Source organism: Nothobranchius furzeri, chromosome 17 (genome assembly GCF_043380555.1).
Source record: "Nothobranchius furzeri strain GRZ-AD chromosome 17, NfurGRZ-RIMD1, whole genome shotgun sequence".
Lineage (NCBI taxonomy): Eukaryota > Metazoa > Chordata > Actinopteri > Cyprinodontiformes > Nothobranchiidae > Nothobranchius > Nothobranchius furzeri.
The window spans coordinates 21,914,121-21,939,617 of NC_091757.1; the positions used below are offsets into that span (position 1 = coordinate 21,914,121).

Here is a 25,497-nt window from a genome sequence, read left to right on the forward strand (position 1 = left end):
AACACTGTTGATTAGATGTAGAAAGGTGTGATGTCGTGTTACTTTCTTGTAAATATGTATATGGTGTTTCTTCTTCGTTCATGCATGAGTTACAGTTATTACATTTTTTTTCGTATTATTGCTATATTATTATTATTTGCAGTAGGTACCTAAGTGAAGTTGCCCCCCCCCCCCCCCCACCACCACCTTCTTCAAATCTAACAAAATTGGTGTCAAACATTTGTGCTGGTTTGTGCTGCAATATAATAATAACATATCAATGATATGAAAAAAATGTATTAACTATAACTGTGACGGTGTGTCACACCCTGTCTTGTCTCCCCATTCTCTTCAGTCATGTGTCTCTGTTAATTGCTCCCACCTGCGTCTCGTTTTCTAATCACCCAAGCTCCCAGCCCTCTTGTATTTAAACCCCTTCAGTTCTGTGTCTCTTCTCGGTTCATTGTTTCAGTGTCCAGCGTGTGTTTAAAACATTAAAGATATTTACTTGTTCTAGTTTGTCTGCCTGCCTTCCTCACCCGCATGTGGACCCTTGCCTCCGCTTCACTCACCGGCACGTTGTGACACGCTGGAACGAAGAATAAAAACCATATTCATATTAACAAGAAAGTTCTCTTCTAGTTACACAGAAATGTAACATCTGTATATTATACAGCTAATGCTTCAACTTCTTCAATCTTATCCAAAATATGAAGTAATGTGTTTGAACCCTGGAGTATGTGGTGAAGTGATGACTATCAAAGTGTTCACTGCACAAGCGGGAGTGTGAATTGGGAGTCCAGCACTCTCTTCTTTGGTTGCTTACCCAAAGGTCAAGCCTCTCTGGATCACCTAGAGCAGGGATTCCTTAAGTGTGGTGCGCGCACCCCCGGGGGTGCGCGAGCTGCCGCTAGGGGGTGCGCGAAGTGAAAAGTGTAATGGCTGCGGAGCTCAGAGAAGTCTGTCATATGTCACCATTAGCGTAGCCAGAAACTCATTTGTAGGTGGGCCAAAGAAAAAGTAATTGGGCCCAATAACTGTAATTGTGTGTGTGTGTGTGTGTGTGTGTGTGTGTGTGTGTGTGTGTCCTCCGCATGTGCCCTAGCTTCATAATAATGATACGCTCCGAGCTTCAGCGTTCTGGCCTGCGCACGCTGTCAATAGCAAGATATGTTCCGTATTTGATCATTTTTAACGGTGTTGGAGGAATCTGAAGGTGGCGAGTCATTCTGGCAGATTGTAATTAACACCTGTCTCATGCAGGTGTTCTGACGTTGTAAACCTCACACACAGAACATTGTGGATGTAACTAAATAAATCAAGAAATGATTCCCATCTGAGCATTTTAGCATTATTATATTATGATAGTAGCACACTGACTGTGGGACAGCATTCTAAACGTGTCAGGCTATTAACAGCGCGCTGAAGATCTGAAGTTCAGAGTGCGTCTGTCAGAGGTCAGACGTGTTCCAGCGGAACCACGGCTCACGGGTGCACATGTGAGCACATCTGGGCTGGGCAGAAGTAGTTTTACAACATTGGTTTAAATAGCGCCAATAATGAGACGCGGGGACTGGAGCGGCTCATGGAGCTGTACCGCACACACACACACACACACACACACACACACACACACACACACACACACAGATTCAATAAGCGCGCACGCTGCACAAACTCCGGCGCGCCGTCAGACTGAAGGCAGAAATGAGCGCTGCCTCCTCTGTGATAAAAACTTTTGAGAGGTTTTATAACATTTTTCATTCCAGGTCATATTAAGATATTAGCTTCTATTTTGGGATGACGTATTAAAGTCGTGTCCGCTCCAGCCAGTGACTCCTCATGAACCTGACTACAACTCATGTTACTGCAGCATTTGTTATTCCAGTCCGCGTGGCAGCGGATCGCAGATTCAGACACACCATAAAACAGCAATAAGTCGGTCTGAGGCTAAAGTGAACATCATGGCTTTTCCATCTTTTCCCTTATAGACATTTGATTACACACAAGTAGGTGATCAGCTCAGGTTTACACAGAGCAGAAGGAAGGAGAGAGCTCTGGTTAAACGTTCCTACTTTAAGAAAACCGTAAAAAAATTGCATTGTTTATGTGCTACCTGGGCACTCTAAATATTTATTTAAAATTAAATCAAAGGAAATTGTAATGGTATTGAATGTTTATCAATTACCATTTCAAAAATACATAAACATAAAAATCAAAGTGATGGGGAAAAAGGTCGATCATATTTTTTAACCCTGCCTGTCGAGTGACTGTTTAGCGTGACGTCTGACATATATATATATATATATATATATATATATATATGTATATGTATACATATACATATATATACATATACATATATATATATATATATATATATATATATGTATATGTATATGTATACATATACATATATATATACATATACATATATATATATATGTATATATATATATATATATATATATATATATATATATATATATATATATATATGTATATGTATATATATATGTATATGTATACATATACATATATATATATATATATGTATATATATATATATGTATATGTATACATATACATATATATATATATATATATATATATATATATACATATATATATGTATATGTATATATATATATATATATATATATATATATATATATATACATATATATATATACATATACATATATATATACATATATATATATATATATATATATATATGTATATGTATATATATGTATATGTATATATATGTATATGTATATATATATATATATATATACATATACATATATATATATATACATATATATATATATACATATATTTACATATATATATATATATATATATATATATATATATATATATACACGTATATATATATATATATATATATATATATATATATATATATATATATATATACATATATATATATATATGTATATATAAACAGTATTAAGAAATGATAAAATTGTTCAAGCACATTTTAATCTGCTTTGATTCAATAGATAACAGTAATAGTAGGCTCCAGTACAGAACAAAGTCATTAACAAAACCAAAGAGAGCATAATGTGCTTGACAGTTTATTACTTTTCTGAACACATTGTTTCTTGTAAACACTGATAAATCAATCAATCCTTTCAATAAATGTTTGACATATAAAAAAAACTGAGCAAAATGTACTTAAATGTGTATATTACTGTTTATACTAGATTATTTACTGTAAACGCTGTGATTAATCAACCAGTCCTATCTTTAATGAACTTTTGACACTTGAAAATAAAACAGTGAGCTGAGAAAATGTTCTTAAAAGTGTGTTACTTTTTCTGTACTAATTATTTCCTGTCTTCATATCAGTAAACTTTTCACTCATGAAAAAAGTGTGAGCAAAATGTAGGCTATAAACAAGTAATAAATGAAGTTTTAACCCCTTAAAGTGGAGAGGTCCTGGCGACCCACTGAGAGGCTTTGGCGCCCCCTTGTGGGGGTCGGGACCCCCAGGTTAGGAACCACTGATCTAGAGGAAAACTTCATACAAAGAACTACTTAAGCATATGGGTTTAAAATACTTAATAGCTTATCATGGCCTGTAGTAAAAGGTCTAAAACTAGGAAAAAGAGTAATACAAAATGCATACTTTATAAAAATCAATATAAAATGAACCACTTGAGTCTATCGTCTTATTGGATAGGATATGAACCTTTTAATAATCAATTTTATTAACTAATTTCCATTTTCTTAAACTGCACTAGTTCCCATGAGAACAGGGCACCCGGTCGTGGCTCTTTGTGGACAGATTAGTTATTTAGTCGCTCCCGACCACCACTATTCTACAAATATGCAAAAAATAAAAAAAACGAGCGAGTTTATCTGATGGCACACAGACTTCTGGAGACTAACATCAAGCACTATCAACCAACTCACCGAGCTGCAGTATTTCTGCGGTCAGGTCTCTCTCCGAGTCCGACAGCTCCACAAGCGGTCAGCCCACACAGCAGCCAGGCGCCGAAGCGGTCAGAGATGCACCAGGCTGACCGCTGGGGAGAACCGGGTGGAAGAATGGAACACAGACGTGTCCCTCCGAGAGCTCCGTCACCTTTCAGCCCGGGGGGGACGGGACACATGTCCTAATGTTACCCTAAATTCTTTACTTGTCTCAGAGTCAGACATCTCTGAAAGGGGGAAGTGTGTGTGTGTGTGTGTGTGTGTGTGTGTGTGTGTGTGTGAACCGACACTGTCTGCTGAAATGGATCGAGCTTTTGAAAAGGCATGCAGGACTGTGGGAACTGTGGGGTTATCAGGCGTAACTAAAGTAGTTCAGACAAAAGGAGACTTCATGCGTCAGCACACAGCTATCATCTTTAGGGTCGTTAACGATCATGTCTCAAAAGGGACTACAGACAATACACCTGTCAAGTTTGACGAAAGGTGGGTTGGCGGAAAGGGCATAAAGGTCATAAAACAATACACCTGTCAATTTGATCTATGGTGGGAAAGGTCATAAAGGTCAAAGAGCAATAGACCTGTCAAAAAGTTTGACAAAAGGTGGTGTGTTATATCTCTAATGTTATGCTCTGAAAAGTCAGAAATAAAGGTCTATACCCCCGTTGACTCGTTGCTCTTGTGGGTAATTGAGGTAACGCTTGACTTCTGTTTATATGGTGCAAGTGCATCATTTTGATTATGTCAGAATTGAAGGGTCTATATTTCTTTAATGCGGAACGCTTGAAGGTTCAAAAACATACATTCAGGTAATGCTTTTATATTTCCAGGTATGGGGCCCGTTCATATGAATGAAGTGAATTGCTCAGGATTTGAGAAGTCCATCACTGACTGCTCCTTCAACAAGGAGGCTCTGGGTTGCAGCCACGAGGAGGATGCCGCTGTCAGATGTAACGTTCCATCTATGGGCTACAAAGAAAGGGTCAGTCTGAAGCATGCTTTTTCCTTTTTGACTTTTTTCTTTTATTATTTTTTGTTTTAAAAAACCTTTTCACCTTTCAGTTATTACACATTTTTAAGTATGTATTTAAAATTGTCTTTTTTTAACCAACTTTAAACCTTTATCTTACTTTTAACCTTCTTTAGAAAGATCGATTGTCATAGTTTCAAAGTTTGACCCTGCTCTGACTTCACTGACCACAAGTCAAAGGATGAGAGAACAAACGGATATCTCCTCTGTCCCTGAAGCTTTACTTTCAGGAAATGCCATCACACCATAGCTCACGCTCACAGGCATCATATACATAGACCAATCCGGCAAGTCGGGGATTTATCATGGGCCAGCCATCCCGGGTCTTTGGTAGGCCTGTCAGATGTTTGATAATGGGCTGAACACATGCACGTGAAGGCCACCTCTCCCACTTAGTGATCTAGCTTATAATGCGGGTTTCCTTCCTGCCTGACATGTGCATCAGCCAACTCCATCTCTCAGTCAGGGTGCAGCTAGTTTATAAATGTCATTCTTTTCTTTTCTTTTCTTTTCTTTTCTTTTCTTTTCTAGTTTATTTATAAAGCACCAAATCACGACAAGAGTCGTCTCAAGGCACTTCACATAATAAACATTCCAATTCAGGTCAGTTCATTAAGCCAATCAGTAACAAGTTTCTATATAAGGAACCCAGCACATTGCATCGAGTCACTGACTAGTGTCAGAGACTTTACAGCAATCCTCATACTAAGCAAGCATGCAGCGACAGTGGAGAGGAAAACTCCTTTTAACAGGAAGAAACCTCCAGAGAATCCTGGCTCAGTATAAGCAGCCATCCTCCATGACTCACACACACACACACACACACACACACACACACACACACACACACACACACACACGCGCGCGCGAGTAAAAAAGTGACATAGAGAACAATGACACTAATTGTAAATAATAAATTATCCATTCCAAAATACAAGTACTTTGCATATGAAAGAAACGTTTGCGCTGCTTTCCTTAATGTGCATCATCATTCTTATGTAAACAAAGGACAATCAAGTCCTCGGCTCATAAATTTGAAGCTGTGCTGTCTTGTCCAGTACAACTCCATGTTCACACTTCCAACCAAACACCTACATGTTGTTTACATGCTGCTGTTTGCACACGTCACAACACCAAGGTGTCTTTTTGCTTGGCATCTGGAAGGCAGTCATTCCGAGGCAGAGCGTGTGAAACCATGTTGAACAACTTCCACGTTGAATCTAACAAGGACAAAGAAATGCATCCACATAACCTTTGTTACAGAGCACTTCATTACAATATTTGTGATCAATTTCATGCCATAACTGTTAATCTTTACTAAAAATGATCAGTTAAAATCTACATTATTGGTATTATCAGTACACGTGTTTAGATCTTCTCATGTCACATACCGATGGAATGGATCTTTTTTTACATAGGTACTACCAAATAAATGAGTAGAGGGGCAAACAGTAAACGGCTTCTATTTTCATTAAACCATATATAGCAGTGTTTCCCAACCCTGGGTACCTGGCACCCTAATGGGTTCTCCACAAGATTGCAGGGGGTCCACACACTTGTGTCTGTGATGAAGTTGTGAGGTTCTAAAGATGATATTTTACACAATTAAATTTATAAACTGCTCAGGACACAAACAATTGTACAATTAACACTGTGTATTAGAGTTACAACCCTTATGGATATATAAAATGTAGAATCATTCACTTTTGATGTGCGTGGGTGCGTAGGGATTGTGGTTGTAAGGTGCTTGGCTCATGTTGGACACAAACAAGAGGGTGCTTGTGGGAAAAAGTTGTGAACCGCTGGTCATTCATCCAGTCACTCACACATAAAAGCAGGGGTAGGGAACCCTGGTCCTGGAGAGCCACTATCTAGCACATTTTAGAGGTTTCCTTGCTTCAGCTCATTTGATTCACATGTTCAGCAGCTCATGAGGCTCTACAGAGGCATGTTAATCACCTGCTGATTATCATCAGGTGTGTTAATGCTGTGTAGCCTCTAAACATGCTGGGTAGCAGCTCTCCAGGACTAGGGTTTCTTACACCTCCATTAAATGCACAATAATTAACTTTTTGATTTTTTCAACATCATTTTCACTATCCTTTAAAAACAAAAAGAACACTTCCAAGCATCATATAAGGCCACAACAAAGTTTGAGTAACGTGCATGTCTGTTATCATGGAGTCATAGGACTTCAGGGCTTGTTTTTGCTGACATTCAACAGATGTTTACCTGTGGTCACAACACAGCTTTTCTCTCAGTGTCTTCCTTCTGTGTTGGTCACACGGTTATTTTTCAAAAAAACGATGCTAGACAATAGTAACGTCACATATCAACATGCTGCCCCTGGAGTCTGCTAACAGCAGATGATTCCTCCATCGTTTTGAACGTAAACTAAGAATTATGTTTGTATTTCAGGAGGAAACATTTATGGAAAAATGAACGTTGAGGAGACATTTCAGCAATTAATTTAAGGTGTTGAAACAAAGTCTCTTTAAATCTGAAATATTCTCACTAATGTGGCAAATGATTTGTTTATCTTGCTTTTATTTAGAAATTACAATGGTGTTAAAATGAATGAAAATTAAGAGATGCATGTTTTCTAAAAAGTGCAGGTTGGCGTATGTAGAGCAGGCACGTGTTGACCAGCAGGCATGCTTTTGTGTCCTTTACAGTGTAGGAGCCATTGAAATGACAAAAGTTTAAAAATTCACCAAAAATCAGAGAAATTATTTTTCAAAAAACATACAAGGTGTATTATGGAGAGCCGGTAAGTGGTGTTCAGCATGGGCCATCTTTGTGTCAATAGAATGTACAGCTTAGGACTTGTTTGCATTTATATGTTTGAAAATATCACCCAAAATCTGAGAAATAAAAAAAAAAGAAAGGTTTAGTAATTTGTCTAAAACATAAAATGTGTAGTATGATCAGCATCCAAGTTGTGATTTTCTGTGTGGATTTGTTGTCACCACAGTTTCGAATGGAGGAGCTTTTGCAACTTATATTATTAAAAGTTTCACACTAAATCAAAACTGTTTACCTGGATTAAACTAACTAGTGTAGTGTGATCAGCGTGTGTGCAGTGTTATATTTAGTGAATTTGGTGACACTGCAGTGTGTAACTGTGGACTTTCTTAATATTTTATCATCAACAATTTCTGGTGTTACTATTTGCAGATGGTCCCTGAGCAATCGTTCTGTTCCGTAAGCCCAAAGAGATCAGTGTAAGGCGTCGGGAGCAGAGCGTGACAGACAACAAGCTTTTTTAAAAGAATTGATCTTGTAGCTTGTTCACTACCTTGCCATGATCCCAAAGAGGTATGCCATGTTTATAAAGACCCCTCTTTCAGAAGGTATTGAGCTGCAAAAGCCGAATCTGTGAACATCTAGCCAACTTTACTGAAGCCTACATCACTCACACTGCTCTCTACTGCCCCCTACCTCCAACCATGGCTAAACCTGTAACAATCTGCAGTATCATTTCTTTCATTTTATTAAAAAATAATCAGTTACAGTTCTCTAAAATACAATTGATTAGTATTTACCTGTCCAAAAGCTTCTTGGCCAACTCTTCATTAGTTTTGAGGCCTTGATTACAAAGCTTCCTTCTGTCATGTTCTGTGTCCTTGTAGTCCTCAGCCCTCACCAGGTTTCCCTTCAAGTTCCCCTCATGTTTCCCTGAGTCTTCTTTGCCCCTTTGGTCCCCAGCTCCTTCCTGGTTCCCCTCATGTTTCCCTCATGTTTCCCTAGTCACTCCACTGTAGTTTTCTATAGGTTCAGATTCTCAGTTCATTAGTCTCCGTTAGTGTTTCCTTCTCCACCTAGATCATTTGTTTACTCACTTTTAGATCCCCCGTGTCTTTGTTCTACGGTGTTTAAGTTTAGTAAAGTTTAGTTTAGTAGCTTTTGTTTTACAGAATTTGGATCTGGGTTTCTCCACTGCTTGTGTCTGCTCCTCCTCTCAGTTCATTAGTTTCACCTGTGCCCAATTCCCTTAATCACCCGGCCCCTGTGTATAAAACCCTGTCCTGTCTCTCAGTGTGTGTTGGTCCGTTGTCTTGTCCTCCACTAGAACTCTAGGTTCCTGCTCATAAAGTCAGCTTTTGGTTTTTTCAGTGTTTCAGATATTAGGCTTGGCTTCCTGCCCATTTGGATTTTGTCACATCGTCCTAAATAAAGGATTTTCTTTTTATACCACCGCTCCTGGCTGAGTTGTTTCTGGGTTCCTGCATCTTGGGTCCAATCCTTCGTGCTCTCAACGTGACACCTTCATCTTTTAAATCTGTCTACAATAGAAGTCCTACTTCACTGTCAAGAACGTCTCGTTGTGAATAAAAAAAACACTTTTAATTAAAATTTGTGTCAGAAGCCAAGGAAGTTGAGGAATCTGTTACTTCAGCCTTTATCATTGTATTGTTTCTCCACCGTGGTGTCGAGCCTACTGAAGCGCGTGGCCATTGTGCACGCTGGTGACTCCGTTGTGCACGCTAGTGAATGGGGCTCGCTCTCGTTGACTGACAGCTCCCACTGGTGGAAAAGCAGTGTGGCTTCAATCTTCAGAGACATTTATCTGTAAACAGTTGGTTATTATGACTCTTTTGAATATCTTTGCTTCGAAGTTAAAGGTACACCCAAGTTACTTGCACTTGTCATCTAATAATAACAATAACAATAATAATAATAACAATAACAATAATAAATTCTATTTAAAAGGGCCTTTCAGGACAGCCAAGGTCACTTGACAGGAAAAATACATTCAGTAAAATACATAAAAACAACAATAAAACACAATGATGAAAAGAACAGAGAAAAAAATAACAATTGAAATAAAATCAGAGGTCATAGGCAGATCTGAACAGGTGTGTCTTGAGTCTGGAATTGAAGAGGGTGAAACTGTCAACATTTCTGATGTTTAGGGGGAGTGAGTTCCAGAGACGGGGAGCAGAGCGGCTGAAAGCTCTGCTCCCCATGGTAGCGAGACGGGCAGAAGGAACAGCAAGATGGAGGGAGGAAGATGATCTGAGGGAACTGGAGGGGGTGGTAATACTTATAAGACCTGAACTATATGGAGGAGAGAGGTTGTGGGTGGCTTTGAAGGTATGGAGGAGAATCTTGAAGATGGACCTGAATTTGACTGGGAGCCAGTGAAGCTGCCGGAGAACCGGGGTGATGTGGTGAAAGGAAGGGGTTCTGGTGATAATACGGGCTGCTGAGTTCTGGACCAGTTGAAGTTTATGAAGGAGTTTGTTGGGAAGACCAAACAGAAGTGAATGTGGACAAGAATGGCGGTAGTGTGAGGGGTAAGGGAGGGGCGGAGACGGTTTATGGATCGAAAATGGAAATAGGCTGACAGAGTTATCTTATTGGTGTGAGCATGAAAAGAAAGTGAGCTGTCGAGGATGACACCCAGACTCAACCTGAGGGGAGGGGGAGACTGTGACGCTGTCAATCGTTAAAAAAAAGCTGTCAGATTTGGAGATGGTGGATTTGGTACCAACAAGAAGAAGTTCAGTTTTATTGCCGTTGAGTTTGAGGAAATTTGAGGTGAACCAAGATTTGATTTCTGAAAGGCAGAGTGTAAGGGAGGAGGGTGGGAGAGTGGAGTTAGGTTTACTGGAAATGTAGAACTGGGTGTCATCCGCAAAGCAGGGAAACTACAGACCACCAGGATCCTCTGAAACTTTCCTAGGCGACTTTGCCGAGCTCCTTTCTGTTATCACTATAGATTATGCACACCTGGTCATCAGTGATTTTAATATTTATGTTAATGCCATCAGTAAATCTTCAGTACAATTCCGTGATTTGCTCGAGTTATTTGACCTTAAAAGAAATGTTCAAGCTGAAACTGTCATGGTAGCAGGTAGTTTTTTGACCCTCAACATGCAGAATCACACGGGGACAACAGGTAAGATAAAACAAGGGTATTTATTTAGATAAGAGGAACAAAAGGCCCTGCACAAAAATGGGAGGCAGGGAGATCCACGGAGTCTCTATAAAACAGAGAAGAGTCAGCCTCGGACAATGCAACATTTGGAAATAATAGTCAACTGGATGGGAGCTTACGATTTCAGCAATGAGACGGTTGAGAGGGGGAATGATCAGACCTGAGTGAGTGTGGGAAATCCAGCTAATCCAGGTGATCCAGATGGGGGGATCCAGGAGGGAACTGAGCATGAGGTGAAGACTGGAGAGCGCAGGAACAGCAGGTGAGTGGCTGGGAGTGGATGGCATGGGGAAGTGCAGTGCGGCATGGTGCTGGAGATGAGGTCCAAGAGCTATGGATAGGGGAGATGATGATGGTAGAACCCAAACATGAGTAATCATCCGGCGTGGTGTGCCACACTGCTTCTTACAGCCCCTGGGTGTTAATGAGGGAATCAGCTGCAGCTGAAACGCTCTCGGGCACGCCCACCTGCAAACAAAGCTCAGGGAAAAAACAGGGGAAGCCCACTACAGACCATGACATGCACCTGACCTCATACGTCACTGCCTTTCCTCAGGCAATAGACGAGTTCTGCCAGTTTGCATGGGCTCTTCAGTAGTAGCAGCAGAGGCTGAAGCCTGAGGTGTTGTTCTGTGAGGAGGAGAACAAACAGGTCGGGGCATTTTTTATGCCTGTCTGAGACTTTTCTCGATTCGGATGGCCAGTGAAATAAGCTCCTAGTGGTCATCAGCTTCCTGACAGGAGGCAAGCTGCTCCTTGAAGAGTTCGCTCAGCGCCTGAGTAACAGCACCTTTAAGAGAGTCATCATCCAACGTAGAAACAGAAGCCAGAGTCCTGAATGCTATGGCACTCTGCCATTGTTATCTTGCCTTGCTGAAGATTCCATACTGTTCCAAACCCTTGATGGAAGTCAGTTGTGGTAGGAGGCGTCACATAAGAACTGGAGTGAAAAGGAGGGTGAGTATAAATAAACATTTGTTTCATTAACAAAAAGGAGTAAACAGATTCTTAGTCCTTGAAGGAATTAACAGAACTAAGTAAATTTTTACTCTCTTTATAATAAACGAAGGCGACGGTGAAGAAATCAAAACACAATGAAGGTACTTTGTCTATATTTAAAGAAAATGCCGGAGCTACATAAAAACCAGAAGGAAAATAACAAATCTCAACGGCTTAATTTTATTCTATTCACGAAAGAAAAACAGAGCTCTAAAGCGGAAACGGAACAGAAATTCAAGCTTTAAGAGCAGACTAGAAATGTTCAAAAAAGGATCACAAAACGAAAACGGCTCTAGAACAAAAGGATTTAACCAAAAGAACTACTTTTCTCAATAACCGAATTACTAAAGTTCTTAATCCTGAACGAAACCATTTTGCAAAGATCCAAGGACCGAGGAGGGAAGGACCCGGGTGTGAAGCTCCACGAGAGCTGACAGCTGCTGTCTCTTAAGTAAGTAAGTAAATGTTATTTATACAGCACTTATCAAATAGAATCACAACGTGCTTCACATGGATCAAAACAAAATAAAACAAAGTCATAAATTATAATGATCTCAAAACAGAAATAGATTAACATCAGAAAAAATAAAGTCATAAAATTATAAAATTAAATAAACAGATGAAAGATAAAAATTTTGAGTTAAAAATAAGAAAATAAAAGATTTAGTTAAAATCAGCTTAAAATAAAAGGATCTTCAGCTGTTTTTTTTTAATGTGTCCCGACTAAGGATAAAGGAAGATCATTCCAGAGTCGGGGTGCAACAGTCTGGAAGGAGCAATCACCTCGACTATTATATCTGGTCTTTGGGACTTCTAGAAGGTTCTGGTGGGTGGACCTGAGGGCTCGGGTTGGAGCATAAGGCTTAACAGTTCAGTAATATAGGGAGGAGTTTGACTAAGTAGAGCCCTGAAAGTTCTAGTGAGGATTCTAAAATGAACTCTAAAGTTAACGGGTAACCAGTGCAGAGACATCAGAATAGGAGTGATGTGAGCTCTTCTGTTTGCTCCTGTAAGAAGCCTCACTGCAGAGTTCTGGACCATCTGAAGGTGGTTAAGGGCTTTTTGTTAAAACATGTGAAAAGTGTGTTACAGTAATCTAGACGGGAGGAGATAAAGGCATGGAGAACCATTTCAATTTCATGTTTTAAGTGATCAGCTCTCATCAGTTGATGGCATGCAGCTGGGGTGCTGTAGGCAGGCCGAGGGGGAAAGCCAGCCTTACTGAGGACCTGTCCAAGGTCCTGAACACAAAAGGGAGCAGAGCTGGGCTTTTCAGGGAGCGGGAGTCCAGCATCCATGACACATATAAACCTTGCCATCTCTGCTCAAGACTCGGAGGAACAGACGGTTTGTCTAAATTCGGTCAAACATACAGAAAGTGGGCCTTTGAGAAAACAAGCCTGACGGCTCTTAGCTCCTGCCCATTGCAAGGCTTTCTCTCGGAGTAAACCAATTATGTAGGAGATTTTAGCTGAGTGACTGGGAAATGAGTCAGGTGTCCTTTCAAAAGTGAGCTTGCATTGTAACAAAAAACCTCTACATTTTCTGAACTCACCAGAAAAAGTATCAGTGGCTGCAGCTTGTTCAGAATGCTGCTGCTAGAGTTTTAAGAACGAAGAGAATGGAGCATATCACTCCTGTTCTTAGATCCCTACACTGGTTACCGTTAAACTACAGAATGGATTTCAAAGTGCTACTACTAGTTTATAAATCCCTCAAAGGCATGGGACCAAAATACATCTCCGATCTCATTCCTGTAAATACATCCAATATGGCTCTGAGATCCTTGGGGGAAAAAAAGAAATCAGCTGGTAGAACCTCAGGTCAGAACCATACAGGGTGAAGCTGCTTTTAGCTACTATACTGCTCACATATGGAATCAGTGTCATGGTTTTAGGAATAAATTTGACCCACATACATGACAAACTTGGGAGACGAGGAGATGGTGTAATCACAAAAATGTTTATTTCAGGAACTAAAGGGCTGGTCAGTAATAGGCTGGGTTCTGGATCTAGAGATTAGACCACTGGGATGAAGAATACAGAAGGTTATGAGCGGAACGCGGAGGAATATAGAATCACTGCTGGAGACGTCTCACTAGGAGGAGAGTGAAGGTAGTTGCTGGAGAGGTGAACAGTGCCAGGGCTGTAGACCGGTGAGTAGGGTTGATCAGGAGCAGGGAGGTGTAAGGTTGGAGGGTGAACAGGAGACACACGGGAGGATGTCAGAATGGGAGATCCAAAAGCCAGGGAGTTATGAAGCAGTGGTTCTGGAGGAGAGGAAGAACAGTCGAGGTGGTTCTGTAGGGCTGAAAGCGTCAGCTTGGCTTGGGATCAGGAATCCTATGGGAATAAATGAAGGCAGGTCAGGTTCAGGTGGCTGGATGTTACCAGAAAGGCAAACAATCTGGCAGCGCGTGGCTGGTTCCCTGACTCCTTTATTCCTCCGGTCTGATGATGATTACCGGAAGAGAGAGAAAGAAATCCATTACCCCAGGTAGGATATTCGATTTAAGCACTTCAATTCGCGAGCTGATGTCCATCACTAGGATCTCCATCTTTTTAGGTCTTTTAGTATTGTGTTGTTTATCTCCTTATGATTAATCTCATATAATGCGCTAAGTTCTCGTGTTAAGTAAATCCCCAGGTATTTCATTTTTTCTGCCTCCTAGTTGAGTTTGAATTCCTGTCGGAGTGAATGTGAGGGCCTGAAGTGCATAGTTAATATTTGGGTCTTTGTAATGTTGAGTTTATATCCTGATTTTCCGCCAAAGTCTTTTAGGGCGTCCATAAGTTTTGTAAATGTAGTGTCAGGGTTTTGAAGATTTATTATCACATCGTCTGCATAGAGTCCTAGTTTATGTTCATTCTGTGCTATTGTCACCCCCTTCAGCTCATCATTCTCTCTTATGAATTGGGCCAGTGGTTCGATGAATAATACAAAGAGACCAGGGCTCAAACACCAGCCCTGCCGCATTCCCCTGAAGATTTCAAAACTATCCGAGAGGTTTCCGTTTATTTTGATTCTGGCCGTTGGCCTGTTAGATAATGCTTTTTATACATTTCATGAAAATATCATTAATGCTCATTCTTTTCAGGACCACAAACAGGAAGGGCCAGCTAACCCTGTCGAAAGCCTTCTCCGCGTCTAGACTTATCAACGCCGTGGGGGTTTTGTGTTTATTGACCTCGCTGATTATATGTAATGTGCGTCTTATATTGTCCTGCGTCTGTCACCCTTTTATAAACCCAGTCTGGTCTTCGACTATCAAATCCAGGAGAAAGAGTTCCAATCTTCTGGAGATTATTGATGTGAATAATTTGTAGTCCACATTTAAAATTGAAATGGGAAGATAAGAGCTGCAGTGTTCCTTATTTTTCCCCTCTTTTGGCAGGACCGAAATGATATCCTCTCCCCACGATAGAGGGCTTTTAGCGTTCTTTAGCGTCCAGTTGAATGAGTCCAATAATAGGGTGGTGAGTTCCTCTTTAAAAATCTTGTACCATTCATTTGGATAACCATCGCTCCCTGGGCTTTTGTTTGGTTTCAGCCTATTAATAGCTCCCTTTAATTCTTTTTTAGTAATTGGTGTGTTTAAGATACCATTCTGAAATTTCCCAATGGAGGGGAGATCAAGTTTTTCCAGATATTTTTCTAATTCTTTGTTGTCGGTCATTTTGGGTTTCTTGTATAGTATCTTGTAATACTCTAGTCATAGCACTCGTTTTAAGACATTCTTATTCACAAAGTGTTAACCACCTTTGTGTAAAATAAGTTAATTTACATCTTATTAAGGACCTGTAAGGCGTAAGATTCCATAGTGCATATGAAATCAATTTTATGGACCATTGGGTTATTTTAACCAGAAGATTGGAACTTTTTATTGCAGGGATTATGTAACACTTGTAAGTCAGAGACAAGAGAAGAGAGAGTCACCTTTAAAACGTTTAAGAAGATTTATTTCTAAACAATTTAAACAATTTTAAACAAGACTAACTCTAAACTCTAAGTGATAAATGGATCAGGTGTGAATGAGACGTGAGATGAATGGTGTGTGTGTGAGTGATGTTATAATCAGGACTCTCGTAACCGGAGAAGCAAGTCTGAATGATGTTGTGATGTTTTGCTTTAGCTATGATCGGAGTTTCATAAACACGTGAGACGCCATTTTGTCGCTCTACACATACCCTTGATGAGACGACCTCCGTACAGATCCAGAATGCCAGGTCCTCGGACCCCCCTTTCGGTACAGGAGCCGGTGAAACAGCATCAGCAGTACGACAGACTAGCCTTTGGATTGTCTCCAGGAAAAAAGCGACAGTTGGTTCACAGCGTCGGATGGACCCAGAGGGTCAGTGAGTTCAGCTTTTATTCTGAAAGGAACCGTTGCTTGGTTGGTAAAATACAACAGATTTTATCCAGCTTGTTGGTTCTTTGCTTAAAAAAGGAAGTCCAGGTGGCCGGTCCAATACTTCGCTTAGCATGCGGTGAACTGTAGAGAACTCAGAGAACTGTTGAGAACTTCAGTGAGATCATGAGAACTGAACTTATGATGGCGTGGGAACTGGTTTTGTTGATCTGGATGTTTTGATTTCTGGTCGATTCAAAGTTGGCAGATTTATAAACACCGTAGAGACTATGCCACACTTCAGAAAGGAAGGTTCTGATTGGATCAGTGAAAGCAATGTGTCATGCATTTACATTACGTATCGTCAGCATGTCTAGTGCACTAGATTAAAGTCATATTACTTATTAAAGCATATTAATCATGACATTGTGATTTCACAGATTGGTCAACATCTTATTATTGACTAACACTTTGTTTGATTAGCTTTATTAAAAATAGAGTTCTTTGATTTATTAAAAGGAAAGAGTTTGTCTTCTTTCTTCTCTTGAGCTGGAAAGGAAGCAGTTTAGAAGCGAATGCATGGCCTTGACGCAGTCTCATGCAGCTTAGTATTGTGTCAGAGGCATCTGTGGAGGGAAGGTAAATAACCTTCGGAGGAATAGCTCCTTCATCACGTTACATTTATATCTGAAGGAGGCGTGGCTTGTGACAAATGTTCGATAAGCCCTGAAAACGTGTCAAATTCTGATTTGTCAAACTTGCCAAAACTCATAACATGGTGGTTTAATAAAACAAGAATTACTTCCCGATTAATTCAGTTTCTAGCTGACTCTCCATTTGGCCAAATCGGGAAAGAAGCCTCTTTTGAAACAATCTCCTTTGGCGTCCAGTCAAAGCCTCTCTGCAACGCTGTGAGTGATTATAGATGCTACAGCTCTTTTCAGAACTACTTCACACCTCAGACTTCTAACCTGTAGAGCCGGGTTGCATCTCCTGGGCGCTGAAGCTGAACTCAAAGAAAGCTACTAATCTCTGAGTATTGGGGTTTTGGCATCCGGTGACCTCACTACTTGGACTGCACCCCTCCGGACCGCCGGGAGCAACTCATACCAAGGGCACCGTAGCCTGCGCACTGGAGTCTGATGAGTAAATTATTTTACAACCCAGACTTCACAAACTCTCTCAGATACAAAGAATGGTTTAGCTAAACATCTAGCTTCCATTACACCACCTCACACATCACATTAAATCACTTCATATCCACCACACCACCTCTCATTTTTCATATCTTGTCATGAATAAACTATTAGTTTAGGAAAAATAATTAAATTCATTTTATGAACTATATACTGACTGTCTGAATTAATACGAAGTGCGTTTCTTGTCCCTGAAGAAGCAAAGAACCCTAGAATCTTCTGATTAAACATTCAAAGATCAATCAGGTTGATATTTCATATTTATATGGAATCATCACATCTTATTGGTCATTTCCAATATAGTGTAAAAGTCATTTCACTACAAGTGCCATCAAAATTACTATCACTTTCTAAGAATGTAGTGCTCCAAACCAGAAGTGCAGCATGCCATTTTGCCAAATATGGAAGTTGGTTATGCATAGTCTTTATTGATTCCTTATCTTGTGTATGGTAAATGGTCTGTATTTTTACAGCACCTTCTTAGGGCTCTACGACCCCCCAAGGCACTTCACAACACATCAGTCATTCTTAACCCTCACACACACATTCACACACTGGTGGGAATCAGTGTTAATTTTGACAGGAATTTTTAATTTTATTTTAGTCTTAGTCTTTTGGCTAAAAATTAATTTTAGTCTTAGTCCAATTTTAGTCATTAGATTTATTTTAGTTTTAGTCCCATTTTAGTCGACGAAAATAAGCAATTTCAGTCAACAGAATGCATATATTTTTTCTAATGAAGTAATTTCCTACTTTTGTATAGAGTACGGAAAAACTAGTGTAATTTAACACACAGGGTCCAAACTCTTGACCACCACTGATCAGATATAGCACACACGGCTAAGAACATAGAATATTTGAATAAAAAAACACTTAACATGTTTAACACTTACGTGTTTAATAAAAAACAAAAAGCACACTGGAAATTACAAAGGTGCTCTTTTTAGCAATTGCGCAACAAGAATTTACAAGAACAGCAAATTTAAACATGTTAACCCTGAGTCTGTAGATATTCACTTGTTACAACACAGGCTCAACCAAGCAGTGTGAAAATTTATTTGCTGCGATTCATTTTGAGAAAAGCACTTTGTGCTAGTGTGACCTTTGCTCGGTTGCGTTCCCCTCTAGTGAGGTCACCTGTGATACTGAACACTCTTTCTGCAAAAGATTGAGAAGCTGGCATTGCCAATATGTCTAATGCTAATGGTTTCAGGCTGTGATCAAATGTGTCACATTTTCCAAGCCAAAACTCCATTCCCGTTTCACAAGTGATGGACTGTGAGAGCTCTTCCTTATACTGGCTTATCTGCTGTCTAACACTACACTTGGAAGACTTTGGTTTAGGCTTTGCTCCGAATTTGGAGAGAAACCTAAAGACTGGTTGTCTGGAGGAGGAGGAGGCAGATGATGAAGAGGAGGCGGCGGCGAGTGGTGCCGGTTCAGGTCCATTCAGTTCCTCCAGATCAGAGTGGTTCTCCTGTGTCTGAGAGCACTGAACAACATACCCTTCTGCCTGCTTGAGCAGCTCCTGAATGTTATCATCAGCCACATTGAGGAGGGTCTGACACACAGTAGGATTGAGAAAGCAAGCAGCTGCTACAAGTGGGGAAAACTTGTCATCTGAGGGATCTTTAACACATACAAAAGGCGCACCGGGTTATAAAACGTACCGGTAAAACATCTGCGCGGGCTCGGGACTCGGATCATATCAGTGCAAACCAGACATTGTGAAAATTATAAACAGCCAACAGCATGCTTCACTTTACTGGTCTAGTCCTGGTTTAGAGCGCACGTGCAGCGAGCGGCTGCGACCCAAAAAATGCCAGAACCGCTCACGGCGCATGCGCAATCATGCATCAACACTGCTCGCCCACTATTTCCCTAATAACACACGTTATAGTCATGAAAATACGCTACTTCCAAATTTTTATCCCAACATGACAGAGTTGATACAGTTTTATTTGCATGTATATTACTTTTCGGGTCGTCACGTGTACATTTAAGTGGATTTACCTCGGAGAAAATGGCGAAGTGGCCATTCTGTAGATGCCTCTTCAAATTCTTTGTGTTCTTTTCCTCGGAACGACAGTCCACACTCTCGGCATGCAGTTTTGGTAGCAATGTTATCATGAGAAAAATGACTCCACACATCTTCTCTTCTTTTTCGCCCAGCAGTTAACATTTTCCTCTACTCCTTCTTCTTATGCCGTCGATATATTCAGTGAGCTATGTTTAGCATACCGCCGCGCATACCTGCCGCTTTATACTATTCGGGGTCTGTCTTCGCTCATGTCCCGCACGTTCACGGCACGCCACGCCCCTTGTCTTCTACTACGTTCGCGTCTCACAATAACACAATAGGCGCACTGCACCATAGAGCGCCATGTAGAAGAGCGTCATCGTGGATTTTCGTCTCGTCTTTCATTCATTGACTAAAAGTTTCAATCAATTTAATTATCATCTTCGTCTTTTTCCAAGCTTTTATTTTGAAAATTTGTTTCATTTTCGTCTGTAAATATATTTTCGTGACGAAAAAAAAAAAGACGAAAATATTTTGTCAACAAAATTAACACTGGTGGGGATGAGCTACGATGTAGCTACAGCTGCCCTGGGGCACACTGACAGAGGCGAGGCTGCCGAACACAGGCACCACCGGTCCCTCCGGCCACCACCAGCAGGTAAGGTGGGTTAAGTGCCTTGCCCAAGGACACAACAGCAGAATTATCTGTCCGGAGCCGGGATCGAACCTGCAACCTTCCGATTACTAGACAACCCGCTCTACGTCCTGAGCTCCTGCTGTCCCCAAGCATATTTATTTTCTATATGGACATTTTTCATTGATTCAACCAACAGAAATGATTTTTCTTCTCAGGTACGTCTGAGGGGAGGTCGTAACCCCTATGAAGGCCGTCTGGAGGTGTTGGTGGAGAGAAATGGCTCCTTGGTGTGGGGCACGGTGTGTAGCGAGAGCTGGGGAACAATGGAAGCCATGGTAGTCTGCAGGCAGCTGGGCCTGGGCTTCGCCAGCATTGCATTCCAGGTATGAGTCGCTACAGCAGAACGTGATCACCTCCTTCAGTTGAGATTATTGTCAGGCTGAGTTCATAAACAGTTTACAACTAAAGATTCATGCAGACTTTCATGCTCAGGAAAATTGTTTTCCCTTATCAGTCCTACATTGTGTTTATTCTTCATAAAATTTGTGTTTCCAGCAGCAACATGCCAATGAGCTCAGGTGCTCACAGATATGTGTTTGATGGAAAAAGCAAATTCAAAAAGTTTTCTCCCTTTCAGTTCAAACCTCCAGCAGAGCGTCCCACACATTCTAGTGGAAGTGAGGAACTGTGGGCCTTGGTGGGCCCATCGACAAATAAATATTGGACAATGGGTTTCCACAGGCTCCAATAATGAGTTTTTGTGCTAAAATGGGAGGTGGCCACCACCGCCATTTTGACCGTGTCACAGGTTCCTTCAAGCCCAGACAATTCCACAAAAGGGAAGAGAGGTGGAGCTGAGGGTCGAACTAGCTACAAGCTAACCTGAAGCTAACCAAAAGCTAACGCGGAGGTGGGACCTAAGCTAACGGAGGTAGCAACCTAGCTACAACCGGAGTTAACTGTGCACAACACCAGAGCTTCTGAGTCAGAGATACGCCGGGCTGACCGCTGGGTAAAACCGGGTGGAACACAGAGGTCTCCCGAGAGCTCCACAAGCCGGCAGCCGCACAGCAGACAGAAGCCACGATCAGACAGAGGTGCGCCGAGCTGCGGGGAGGGGAGAAGAGCTCCACAAGCCGATAGTCGGAACCCAGCTCCACCAACATGTTATATTTCAACCCATTTTCTAAAGTGCAGCATTATGTTAAATGCACTGGGTTTTACCCTATTACATTTAGATTTCATGGTTAAACAGTACATGTTAAAATCTAAGCTCAGCTCGGCAGTGACCTAAAATACATAAATATAATTTTACTTACCGAAAAAAATGAAGTGGAGACTCCTTGGATGCTCTATTAGCGCAATTAATGCCACAGCAAGTCATTTTGTCCAACAATTGCACAATAATATCCAAAAACGAATACACAAACACAGAGACTCAAAATCCCGGAGCAGTTTCCAGGCCAGACCGAGGCTCTACTGAGGCCTTTCCACGGAGCTAGCTCTGTGGTCACGTGGGTCTGATGCTCATTAATTATACAGAATTTTAGGCTTTTAATACACTTAAACAGAAGAGTGAGAAAAAATGCACCCCCCTCAGAGTTGTCATGAGTGTAAACTAGATCATTTAAACCAAAAACATGTTTTGGTACCAGGCTGTAAACATGTTTATTTCTGCTGTGAAATTGGTATTTTTAACATGGGAGTCAATGATTAGCTCGCTTCTGACACCAGCCTCTAGTGGATGAGGGTGGAACTGCAATTTTTGTCACTTCCGCGTTGGCCTCAATTTTTCACCCGCATTGTGGGGGCTTGGGTGGGCCATGTTTTTTATTTCCTTTTTCAAGGCAGCCTATTAAATATATGGCTGCTGGGTGGTTGGTGCTTGTTGCCGTGGCAACCCATGAACCCATTGGTGGCGAGGGATGTTCTTAAGCTGAAAAATGAGTCCTATCAGATCATTGTGGTATATCCACAGGCAGCTGATATGTACTGGAATTTGACGCGGAATGCAGCTTAGGTAGTTGCTAAGGCAAACACGTAGGTGTGGGAGGAATTTAGTGAGACCATGGAGAATGACTTCCATAAGGCTTTTGAGGCGATTCTGGTCCAGCATCTGACATCTCAGAAGTGAGAATCATGCTTCAACTGCCAGGACAGGATAGGTTAAAAAAAGAAAGAAAAAAGAAGCGAGAAGCAATGCACTACCAACACTGTTTATGATGGAATCGTGTGTTGCTGACCTCAGTTCGGGACATTGTGGGTTGGTGGACAGAGTGGTTAAAAGACTTCCTCAATCCAATCTACACATCTTCCATTGCAGAAGTGTAGTCTGGGGCCTTTTTGGCTGGCTTTCCAAATGGACTGACAATTTTTAGGAAAAGATTGATTTGCAATTTTTCTGGCAGAAAAGGCTATTGTAGCGTTAGAGAAGGCCTTGCAGGTAAGAGGTCACCAAAGCAGTACATTATCCACAGCCAGCTTCATCTGCCCGGAATGCGGTGGGCTTTTCTATACTAAAGCAAGGGCTCTGCTTACCACCTCTATCCCACTACAATCTCTGGCAACTGACTGGTCCAAAACTTAGAAAAAACTGATATTTAAAAGAATAATCACAGAACTGAAACTTCAGTTCAGCCAAGGGGTTTCATCATCATCATCATCATCATCATCATCATCATCATCATTTATAGAGTCCCTTACAGGCGTGAAACATGCCACCAAAGTGCTGCACAGTAACAAATTAAAACTGATAAAATCACCCAAGGCAATCAAAACCAACAAGTAAAATCATTGTCTGACCCAGAGAGTTAAAAGCCAAACCATAAAAGTGGGTCTTCATCCTTGTTTTAAAGCTGCTACTGCTGGAGGCATCCTTACAGATAGGGGAAGTGCATTCCACAGTTTGGGTTCTGCTACAGAGAAACGTCCAATGCCCTCTCATCTTTAGCTGAGCGCTAGGAGTCACCAGCAGAAACCGGCTCTCAGAGCAGAGCATTCGAGCAGGGACATAAGGCACCATCTCCAAACTAGGGTTGGGCATCGTTTGATTTTGAACGATTCAGATTCCAATTCCTCGTTTCGATTCCGGTTCCTATCGATTCCCGATTCTGATTCTTTGAAGACATTCCATGTATTACATGAGCCAGCTAGCCACAGGTCCTACTTGATGAAATAATCTGAACTTCAACATGAATTTTAACTCTATGAACAACAACATCACCTTCATTTAGACAAAAACATGTTTTGGAGACAAAAAGAAAAAGACTTGCAGCACAACCAGTGTGTTTGTTTCTGACCACAACCAAAGTCTGGAAGAAGCCTCTGGGATGAGAGGCTAAATGTCTCCAACATATCCAGAAACGTCCAGCTGTTTCCAGCTAAAACTCTCAGGGGGGACTCGGTCTTGCACACAGACAGCTGGTGTGATCAGCTCTGAAAAGCGTTGATCACAATTTGCAGATCACTTTTATTTTTCACAGAGATCGGCCGTGGATTCCTCTTCTGGTTGGCATTCTAGGAATCGAAACTAGGAATCAAAATTAAAAAAACTTGAACAATTCCGGGAAAAATGAACAGTTGGAACCGGTTCCAATCGATGCTCGATGCCCAACCCTGCACCTACTCCATTAAATAAGCTAGAGCCAGCACATTCAAAGCCTTGAAAACCATTAAAAGGAGTTTAAAACCAATTTTGAAATCCACAGGCAGCCAGTGAAGAGCAGCCAGAACAGGTGTGATGTGATCAAAATTTCTTTTGCCAGCCAAAAATGTTGCTGCAGCATTCTGAACAAGCTGCAGGAGAGCTACTGTAAGCTGACTTACCCCAAATAAGACAGAATCACAGTAGTCTAAGCATGAGGTTATAAAAACATGAACCACAGTCTCAAGATCCTGTCTAGATGAAAATGGTTTCACTTTAGCCAAATGTCTCAGGTGGTAAAAGCACGAGGACACCACAGTACCAACACGGGCATCAAAATGCTGCGCATTGTCCATCGTGAGGGTTTGATTTGGTTCGCATGCACCCATTTGTAGACAGGCTCCTGTCTTGCCTTGGTGATGCGTAACCTGTATGCCACTGGAGAGAGTTTCGCTTTGGGAATAACCATAGAGATGAAGTTACTAGAATGTAAACGGTGCTGGTTGATGGAAGTGATGAGTAATGAGAGAAGATATGACAGGTTAGGATTAAGGTAACCCTAACCAATGTAACATCCTGCAGGAATAGAGTGATGGCCAGTTAACAAGTGAGTACAGATCCCATTGATGAGTAGTGAAAGGGGCACCAGTGCCCAAACGGGTTGGTGAGTGATAAATGGCATCAAGTTTATGAAGTTTTTAGGTAGCAGTCCTATAAATGATGTCACCGTGATCTACAGACAAAGTCATGAAAAGGTTTACACTTTTTCTGCCCAAAGTGCTGCAGCAGGACTGTTGAATGTTTGCACTATTACTGGCTGAAAGACGCCGCCTGCAAATACATCACTCACCTAGTCCGAACTTGGCAAGTGGAAATGCCCCTCTTACAGGCATTTTTTGTGAGGGAGCGCAGCAGCGCAAAAGCTGGTGTAACCGTGTCTGTGAATGACATCACAGACAAGCTGCAGAGGGGCAAAAGAATGTGGTGTTAATATTTCGTTGTTAACCTATTAGTCCACACATAGCCGTTTTAAACAAATATTTTCACCACTTTGTTTACATGAAAAAATCACATTACCAGATAAATGCATTGTTACGCATATGCCATATGCATATGGGTCTGGGTGGGGGCTGGTATCTCAGGGTATGGGGCGGCCGGCCCCGTATGGGGATATGGGCAGGGCCTTGGAGAAAGGTTCCTGACTTGTACGTTGGTGGGAAGTAGGCGGGAACACCCTTTGTGCAGCAGTACTGGGACCAGAGTGATTTGTCACGATACGCTGGATGGTAGGACCCAAAATGCAAAAACCCAAGATGACTCGAGGCAGGAGGTGATATAAGAAAATATCCTTTATTTGGATGAGCCCAGAACAACAAAAATAGATCCAAATGCAGGGAGCCAATAAGTCCAAAATGTTCAATAACTAAGCTAGAGTCAAAAATACTAAAGACTAGAAAAGACTGAGATTGAAAATGCTAGAGACTAGAGAAGGCTTGACAGAATAACCACAATGGACCAACACAACACAGAGACAGGACAGGGCTTAAATACACAGGGAGGAGTAATTAGGGAAAATGGCAGCAGGTGTGTGGAGTGAGGGCTGGAAGGAAGACAGGTGAATATAATTATCTACCTGGGAAAACAGAAACAAAGGAGTGCAAATAAACCTAAAACACAAAACTAAACAACAATATAGGGAAGGGCTCACACACACAAACACACACTGACACACACA

At 41.2% G+C, this 25,497-nt stretch overlaps 1 protein-coding gene across 4 annotated transcripts in view; it reads left to right on the forward strand.

Moving 5' to 3' along the window:
* loxl2b (lysyl oxidase-like 2b) overlaps window positions 1-25,497 on the forward strand; it is a 159,384-nt gene that overhangs the window by 84,227 nt on the left and 49,660 nt on the right. For all 4 annotated transcript variants that reach the window (XM_054738183.2, XM_054738186.2, XM_054738182.2 and 1 more), the window contains 2 exons: window positions 4,776-4,927; window positions 20,335-20,502. In XM_054738183.2, coding sequence (XP_054594158.1) covers window positions 4,776-4,927; window positions 20,335-20,502 — 320 coding nt within the window. The remainder of the gene's footprint in view (window positions 1-4,775; window positions 4,928-20,334; window positions 20,503-25,497) is intronic.